This window comes from Galeopterus variegatus, unplaced genomic scaffold, assembly GCF_000696425.1.
Source record: "Galeopterus variegatus unplaced genomic scaffold, G_variegatus-3.0.2 Scaffold742, whole genome shotgun sequence".
Classification (NCBI taxonomy): domain Eukaryota; kingdom Metazoa; phylum Chordata; class Mammalia; order Dermoptera; family Cynocephalidae; genus Galeopterus; species Galeopterus variegatus.
In genome coordinates this window covers 489,495-499,174 of record NW_007726853.1, presented here as the reverse complement: position 1 = coordinate 499,174, position 9,680 = coordinate 489,495, and the positions used below count along the sequence as shown (strand labels likewise).

General features: G+C 35.7%; 1 protein-coding gene across 4 annotated transcripts in view; it reads right to left on the bottom strand.

Moving 5' to 3' along the window:
• ZC3H14 (zinc finger CCCH-type containing 14) overlaps positions 1-9,680 on the bottom strand; it is a 38,823-nt gene that overhangs the window by 27,589 nt on the left and 1,554 nt on the right. For all 4 annotated transcript variants that reach the window (XM_008571985.1, XM_008571987.1, XM_008571988.1 and 1 more), the window contains exons 2-7: positions 7,684-7,724; positions 6,688-6,880; positions 5,826-6,255; positions 5,105-5,265; positions 4,613-4,713; positions 2,704-2,859 (exon numbers count right to left, since the gene is read on the bottom strand). In XM_008571985.1, the coding sequence (XP_008570207.1) occupies positions 2,704-2,859; positions 4,613-4,713; positions 5,105-5,265; positions 5,826-6,255; positions 6,688-6,880; positions 7,684-7,724 (1,082 nt within the window). The remainder of the gene's footprint in view (positions 1-2,703; positions 2,860-4,612; positions 4,714-5,104; positions 5,266-5,825; positions 6,256-6,687; positions 6,881-7,683; positions 7,725-9,680) is intronic.

Here is a 9,680-nt window from a genome sequence, read left to right as displayed (position 1 = left end):
AAAAAAAAAAAAAAAAAAAAAAAAAAAAAAAAAAAAAAAGAAAATTTCATAGGAATAACTGTCTCTGAATCCCTGCATAGAGATAACACTTGGTGCCCTTTTTTGAAGGCCACTTGCTGAACACAAAATTCTTGGTTCACACTTTCTTTCCCAGAGTATCTTAAATATACTAGTCCATTTTCTTCTGGCATAAAGTGATGCTGTTAAAAAGTCTGACAATAATCTACTTTTTTCTTCTAAATTGTGAATCCTTTTTCCCTACATGCCAAAGTGATTTTTTTTCTTTCTTTTTAAAATTCTGTTAATTGTAGAATGCATCTTAGTGTTTACAGTTCTGGGTGGATATTCTCAGATTAATAGTATAATCTTCCAGGAATTAGTTTTATATTTATTTTTCATTTCAGAGAAGTTTTCTTGAAAGATGTTCGCTGTTCCCCTGTACTTGTATTTTTCTTCAGAGACTCATAAATACACTGTATCTCTGTTGTCTACATTCAACATCTGCCACTTTCTCTTGAATCCTTTTGGATTTTTAAAATGTCCTCCCCTTTTATCTTCAATTTCTCTGAAGATGTTTTAAGACACACTGATACTTTTTTTTAAATTTTTTTTTCTTTAAGACATACTGATTCTTGAATACTAGTTTAGTCTTCATTTCTAAATAAGTTTTTTATTTCTAATTCTTGTCACCTCATTTCAAAAGTTTTTGTTTTATGGGCCGGCCCCGTGGCGCACTCGAGAGAGTGCGGCGCTGGGAGCGCAGCAACACTCCCACCACGGGTTCGGATCCTATATAGGAATGGCCAGTGCGCTCAATGGCTGAGCAAGGTGGGGACTACACCACAACAAGGGTTGCAATCCCCTTACCGGTCACGAAAAAGACAAAAAAAAAAAGTTTTTGTTTTATATTTTTTTACATCATAAATCATTTTCTTAATGTCTTCTAGTTCACTTGAAATGATGTATCTTTTCCCACTTTTTAGTATATCTTTCCAGGGTGCTCTCCCTGAAACAATGCTATTTTGTCCTTTATTTCTTTCCTTTTATCTTTTAACTTGGTGTAGGACTCGTCCATGGTACTTTCCTATTGTTGATTTTAGAAGGAGGTTTGGTTCAGATAGCTTTTCTGACTTCAGAGAACCCTATTGTTAGTTTTGTGATGTTAAAAAACATGGTAGACGTTCCAGCTCTGTTTTCCTCCCCCATCTTTATCTGATATTCCCTTTATCTGTAGTCTCACTGATCCATTTAACTTTACTCCAAGAGGTTTGTTCTTGCGTAGTCCTTCTTTGAAGGGAACCCTGGCACAACAGTTTGGAGAGTTCATAGGGAGTGGACAACTGCAGCCCCTTTAGATCTTTAGCCTCACCCACTACTACAGTGAACAAAATCCCTCCTAGTTTCTAGCTACTCTTCTCAAATTGGCTCATTCACACTTCCTAGTTAGTACCTATTGGCTATTTGGGGGACTTTTTGTTCTCAGGTCCATCATTTATAGAAATAGCATATAATGCTGACATGGCAAATTGCACAATACAGTCAAAAATTTTTTTTAGAAAAGAAAGAAAATAAAGGGAAAAATAGAAAGTAGGATCATGAGGCTTAATGAAACCAACACTTTTGAAATCATAAGACTTCATGAAACCTGAAACAATTAAAGAACACAATTTAAAAGGAATGAAAAAAATGTATTATAAGGTTAGAGAACAGCGTAAGTTAGAAATAACATGAGCATACAGATTTTTTGTTGGGATTTTTAAAATTCAAATCGTAGTAGAAAAAGAAAAACAGAAGAAACCAGAGTCTTTCTTGATGGGTAAAGAAGGAACAGAAGTTTTCAAAGTACAGGATAAGGGCTGGGCAGGCCCAAGGGCCAGATAATGGACTTGCCTCAAGTCCAAACTAATGGCATTAGTCCTGGGCAATAAGGACAAAGGAGAGATGCTCTCACAAAGGAGTCGCATGATGAGAGTTACACTTTGAAAGTTAGACAACAGACTGTGCTAGAGTTGGGGAGTAAAAGAGGGGAGATGAGAAGAAGGAAGTAGAAAGATTAGCTGGAAACTAATTTCAGTATGTTAGGAATAAGGGGATAAAGCAGGACCACTGGGATAGATATTGTCAATCACAGAGACAGGATGCTAAGAAAAGTGAGATTTAAAGATGGGCCAGCCCATGGCTCACTCGGGAGAGTGTGGTGCTGATAACACCAAGGCCCCAGGTTCGGATCCCATATAGAGATGGCTGGTTAGCTCACTGGGTGAGCATGGTGCTGACAACACCAAGTCAAGGGTTAAGATCCCCTTACAGGTCATCTTTTATAAAAAATAAATAAATAAATAAAGATAACTACGATTTCAAGTTTGAGAGAACAAGGGATACAATCAACAAAAAAAAGGGAAAAGAAGAATATAAAAAAATATATATCTTTAAGAAGGAGCTTTCTAAAGACCAGCAAAATTATGGTAATTATTAAGCCTGGGTGACTGGGTTCATGAGAGTTCACTGTACTATTTCCATTTTTGAGAATGGAGAATTTCTGAAAAGTGTAAGTATAAACCTTTCTCACAGAACCTTCTCATTGTATTTTTGGGCCTAATCACTTCTTTTATAGTATATCATTTCATAAAAACCCATTACAAATATTAAGTGTCTCATGAAAAAAAAGTATAATAGAGAGTGAAATATTTATTAAATGATTACCTTGTTTTTTTTCTATATTATCTCCTTTTGTTTCCTCTTCTTTCGTGGGGGAACTTATTCTGGGTGCCCTGCTTTGCCCCTGGACCACCTCTGCCAGCAATTCTTCTTGAGAAGTTCGAGTTCTGGGAGCAACTGGAAGTGTCTGTTTCTGTGGGACTTATACACAAAAGCAAAAAAGATGGAAATGCAAATGCAGTAACACATCAAAACTCAACAGTGAACATGTCATATTTAACATAAATGCCTCCTTGCTTTTAGAACATGAGGAGTTCAGAATAGTCCAGATACCATTCAGTTTTTCTCACAACATTCCTGAGACAGATACCTGACCAGTTACCCACAGGTATGTAAACAATGTCTACACATTTCAAGCCATGTGCCATGAATACAATACAGCACATACATATTCACTTTTAACCAAATGCAGTTTAGGCTGTTTCATGATCTTATATCAACTTCAAATTATAATTTAGGTAACCCAGGTAAAGAAGGAGATTTCAATGCTACCTCTTTAATCTAGGGGACTCTCCAACTATTACTACTACTACTACTATTATTATTATTATTATTATTATTTTGGCAGCTGGCTGGTAAGGGGATCCAAGCCCATGACCTTGGTGTTTTAACACTCCAACTATTACTGAAGCAGGATATTTCAAGGTCATGGAAATTCTCTAATCTCACCATTCTAAACAATTAATATTGCTGATAGACCAGAAAAGAGAACGTAAATAGATAAAATTATTAGGGCAAGTGTTGGCCATTACTTGATAATCCTTATTCTATACACTAAAATCTGTGTAATTTTATGCTCAAGGTTAAATTAGGGATGAGGAGAAGCAAAGGGACAGATGAGTACTGCAATCAAAAACTGACTGCTAACAGTTTATTTCACTTTAGAAAGGGGCCACAAAAAGGCATGCAAGAGGGAATAAACAAGCAGAGCAATACTGTAAGAGGATTCATCAAATCAGCCCCCAAAATTTAAAAACAGTTTTAGAGTGGGTAATTACCATCAGCTTGTTAACACCAAGTTTTACACACTGGCTACAGCAGGTGAGGCATAGAGTACAGAATTTAATAACACAAAATAACACCTATCATTTGGCTCGCATTTCAGAATGAGCTTTCCCTAAGATCAGCTTATAACCGATTCATCTTTTTTGTTTTAAAACCTGTAATATCTTTAGATTCTCACATAAAATGATTTTAGTACTTCCACTAGGATTGGGGCAGAAACACCACTGATGAGTCAATTTTCTGCCTTATATTCTATTAATGCATTCCACTGAAGGGAAGGAGACCAACCTGCTTATATATTAGTTTTAAACAAATTTCTTTAACTTCAGCCATTTATTATTATTATCCAATTTTCCTCCCTTTTATACATGATTCATATCTAATGTTGAATCTAATGCTATTAGTATGAAAGTCCCACTTTTATAAAAACTCCCTTTAAAATTTTGATTATATTTTTCAGACATTAAAAAGAGGGAGTAAAAGGCATTACATGGTGCTCAGCAAACTAAAATCCACTGACATCTGGGAGTTTCTCAAACTGGTCAAATCTCCTTTTCAAACCATTCTTCTATGGAGGACACCTCATCTTGGTCTTGATATCTGGCGGACACCTTTACTTTACCACATGTTAGGAAGCAATCATTTCAGCTAACTCAAGAGTTATAAAAATCTCTTACCTAGGGGGCTGGCCCGTGGCTCACTCGGGAGAGTGCGGTGCTGAGAACACCAAGGCCACGGATTCGGATCCCATATAGGGATGGCCGGTTTGCTCACTGGGTGAGCGTGGTGCTGACAACACCAAGTCAAGGGTTAAGATCCCCTTACCGGTCATCTTTAAAAAAAAAAAAAAAATCTCTTACCTAATGTAAACATAATATATTTAAATTACCTGTGGAATAGTTAGTCGTTTTTGTTACAGATTCTTGAGCTTCAGATATAGCCTTCAAAATTAGATTCTTGTTAGCTTGTTTAGAAGGTGGAAGAGAAGGTCTAAAAGAGTTAAGAAAGATACTTTTATTAAATTTTAAATTTCAGTTTTCTACATGCCAGCCATTCATTATGCCTTTACTACAGCCTTCTCCAGCTTTAAAACAAACTAGCTGTAGTTTTTAGGAAATGTCAACTAAATTGAAACATTTTTTTAAAAGTAATGAATCTGGATTGATGTTACTTTTCTCTCCCATCATATTAGTTTTTAATACTCTCTGCAATCCTCTCCAATGTTTAGCAATTTATCTCTCATTAAGTTTTTCTCAAAAACCAATGGAAAAGTCTTACATTTTATTACATTAAATTTTTCATTTCATAATTATGCTCTTCAAGAAGCCCAGAAGATGCCATCGTGCAGCTAAAAATTAATCTACAGCCATGTGCAAGTTACCTCCTTTCAGGCTTTGCTGGCACTGACACACTGCTGGAGACACTTCCCATCCGGGAGCCATAATCATCTTCTTCCTCCTCCTCTTCTCCATCATGATTGAATTTTCTTACTTTAACAACTGAACTTACCACAGGCAACTTTCTCTTCCGAAAGTTTTCTTCCTGCAATCAGATAAACTTATAGTTACCTATTCTCAGAAAATAACAAAGTTCTACCACAAAATACTTTTTCATTTTAAGAAAAAGCCAATCATAATTAAGAATTCACAGGGTATTTTTCTAATTTCTCATATAAATATAAATATCATCTCTAATAGTCTTTAACTAAAACAAAAACTAGAGCTTTACATACATTTTACAAACAGCTACGTATAAGCACTGCTGAGGAAATTAAAGAAATGGAGTTACTTGGTTGCTAAGTAATAATTATCATGAATGATCCAAAACTGACCTAACCCCGCCCCCCCCCCCAAAATTAAAAGGTTGGGTTAAAGCTATCTCAAGAATCAGAAATCTCAAGAAGATATACAGATGTGATGTAAAATATCCATCTCTAGAAACCAACCATGGAGAGAAAAATCTAACTAGTGTAATACAATGAGTAACAGAGAAATCAGTTTTAAATAAACTTGCAATATGTGTTTAGTTACTTCACATACTACTTAATATCACAAACTGTTAATTTTCAGCCCAACAAGCCTGATTTTAAAGTATATACAAACCTCAATACTCATTTTTTCCAAGTTGTGTCTGAAGAAGGGACTGTAAGTCTCCTCTAAGCTGTTAAGCACTTCTGGTTCAGACAAATGTTCCGTTTCATATACCCGGCTGTTCTGCATATCAAGTTGCTTGGCAGCATGAATACTGTTTTGCTGCTGTTGAAATTGCAACCTGTTTAAATTAGCACCACTATCTAAATTTCGACTTGCAGGTGGTCGATAAATTTCGATAGAAGGGCGAGAAGAACCATACGTAAGTGTCACTGTAGGTTTTTTCTGAGATAAGGGATTCTCCTGCACAAAATTGAGGTCTTCATCAATGAGATCATCTGGTTCTGGCTTAATATCAATCACATCTTCAGAGGGTGCCAGCTCCCGCAGAGGTTTCACTGTTGACATTAGTCGGGTTGCAGCTCCATCATCATAAGTCTGTCTATTTTAAAAAAAAAAAAACCAGAATGTGCCACAATGAAATTAGAGCAAGTATCTCCAAATCTTGAAAGAATGTTTACTTAAAAAATTTGAATGATCAGCCTTGTAGTACCAAGGTCAAGGATTCAGATCCCCTACCAGCCAGCTCCTCTCCACCCCCCACAAAATTGAATGACAAAGTATGGAAACTGTCTTGATGTATTCCATTCAAAACTATTTTGAAATTGCATTTTCTTTAAACCTTGCTTTACTACAATTGAGATAAAAGATAATCATTTAGGTCTTAATCCATGCTTCTATTCAAAATATTGCTCAGGATCACTTCACTGTTTCCAAAAATTGCTAAAAACAGCAACTGAAAGATATAAAAACTAATGTAAATTTAACATACACATCCCCATCTGCCCACAGGAGGTCTACACAGCACTCTTACCTGACAGTGGTTTTCTGCTCCTGTAAATTTGTAGAAGCTCTGGAATCTCTTTTTTCAGGTCTAGTGCTAGAAATGGCAAGGGGTGGTACAGCAGCTTCATGCCTTCTCTCATCTCCCCGACTAAACCCACTCTTGTTTGAAGGCACATTACTATCAAAGATGTTGTTATCAGAAGACTTCAGACTAGAGGGTTCTGGAAAGAAAAATACATGGTATTTTTAATCTACTTCTATTACTTTAAATCTTTCCCTCCCTCATCACCAATTCAAAAACAATACATGCTTACTATGGAAAATTTTTCTTTTTTTTTTTTTTTGGTCCTTTTTTGAGACCGGCCACACCGTGCTCAGCCAGTGAGCGCTGTGAGCGCACGGGTCATCCCTATATAGGATCCGAACCCGCGGCAGGAGCGCTGCCACACTCTCCCGAGTGCGCCACGGGCTCAGCCCAGAAAATTTTAAAAATATAAATATCACTAATTATCTCAAAGGTGATTTTTGAGGAAGAGTTTACACATGCATTCTTTAAAAACTAAGATGTGTGTCTTATGTGTGTATATTCTCATATTATTCTTCCACAACATAATTTTATTAACTGAACATTATCCCATATATAGTAATAATTTATTCAATTTATTATTACTGAACTTCTAAGTAATTTTCTTTTCAATTTTAAAAATTTTAATTTTTCCTTAAGTAATTTTAAATTATAAAATACTGAAACATCCTTGAGGCTAAATATTTGCACACATCTATCATTATTTTCTTAGGATAAATTGCACTGCTCCCCCACCCTTGATTAAATTATCTTTGAATTACATTAAATTTACTGCTCTTAAATTCATGAAAACTATGTGCTTCCTAAAAAAGTTCAAATGACCACTATTTTCAAAGTTATGGGTTTTTTCCCAAAGCAGTATAAATGACTTTGGAAAGAATCATATGCTACAGCAATCAGGAATTCCCCCCAAATATCAGACAATTTTATGAATCTTACCAGTTGTAACAGAGCGAAGTTTATCTAATACACCATGAAGCCTAAAAAAAACGAAAAACAAAAATAAAGCCTCCCTTAAGAAAGATTTTATTTCAACAGCCACTCTAAATTTGATGACATTATATTCAGATAAATATTTATAAGTGGTCTTTATGAATAACTGGTATTAAAATTACCTTTCAAATTTCACATTTTCAAAAAAGGCTTTATATGAATATTGTAGAAGTCTATCAAAAATCATGTTATTTTTTCTTCACTATTTTCAACATCTAGCCTCTACAAAATTAAGGGCAAGGACATCACATGACCAGAGTCTTACTCTACAAAAACTGTCACCTTGTTTCCTATGGAATAAAGACTCAATGTGGCTTACAATAAAACAAGTATCATAAACAATGCTTATCATTAAAATTGTTTAAGCACAGTTTATATTGATTTTAACTACTCACATGGTTTCTTGGACAACTCTGAAAGCTGAAGAAAGTTATAAGTAATCTCAAAATATAAACTGAATTTATGGCAAAATGAGAAAATTAAATTAATCTGATTTTAAATTCAGATTCAGTTAGTAGCCTAATTAAGAAGTGTATCTAAAGTAGTCCATTAAATTATCTGAGAAAGGATCTACTAGGTCAATCTACCATCTTAGATTAGCTGGACTCAAACCCCAAGTGACCCAAAGGTTGACCCAGCTGGCCAGTTAGCTCAGTCGGTTAGCGCCTGGTGCAGATAACCTAAGGTCAAGAGTTTGGATTCCCCTCATTGGCCAGCTGCCAAAACCAAAACAAAACAAACAAAAAACAAAGGTTAAGCCAAAGGTCAGGTCATAAAACCTGTGAATGAAACAAAAATACCTGGACTGCTGAAGACTTAAAAAAAAAAAAACATGTCAAAAGCACCAAGATCAGGGTTTGTTTTTGTATTTTTGTGTAAGTTCTGGGGACAAACTGTAACAAGTGGGTTAGGTTACACCATACTGAAGTAGTATGTATAACACCTGAGGACCAATGCACTCTAAAAATGTTCTTCAAAACTGTAATACAAACCCAGATTGTTCTGTGCAGAATTTCAAGGCAGCTTCACAAAAGCTGTAAAGCATACAGTTGCCTGATGAGGCAAAAACAACTAGAGGACAACCTTTGGTTTAAAGGCAGGATGTTAACCAGCTTCATCTCCCTCCTTAGTGCATTCTATTCCTTTTCAGAGTCTCCTGCCATTCAAATTAAGCAGGCCACTTGCTCACTCAACCTCTGCTTCATCATTAACTTTTGCTGTAACTAGGGGTTCCTAGTTTGAAGGCCCTATAAAGGCCATTCAAAATTATAACAGTAATTTACATTTTAAAATAAAGTTGTTTATTTTAAAAATCCAAACTTTAAACATGATTGCAATTTGTGTTTGTCAAATGAAGATGTGAGTTAGAAAAACTGGAAAAAGCTAAAAAAGAAAAATCAAAAACAAAAAAATCTTGCCCCATAAGAGGTAACTCTATGGAAAAAGCAATACAGGAAGCCAACCCAGTTCAAACAACATCTGTAACTGGTTTTGGTGCGGGGAAATGAACTATAAGTTTACAAAAGAAACAGAACTACAACTCACATACACTAAGGACGCCTATGGGGCAGGCACACCTGTAAGCACTTTACATGTATTAGCTCATTTAATCCTCACAACAACTCTATAAAGCAGGTAATTTACTATTCCTATTTTACACATGGAGAAACCAAGGCAATATACAGAGCCAGTATTCAACCTTGGCAGTCTTGCTCCAGAGGTTGTGCTCTTATTGCTCACAAACTGTTAAGAACCTCTTTTCAGGGCTGGCCCGTGGCTCACTCGGTAGAGTGCGGTGCTGAAAACACCAAGGCCATGGGTTCGGATCCCATATAGGGATGGCCAGTTCACTCACTGGGTGAGCGTGGTGCTGACAGGCACCAAATCAAGGGTTAAGATCCCCTTACCGGTCATCTTTTAAAAAAAAAAAAAAAAAAAAAAAC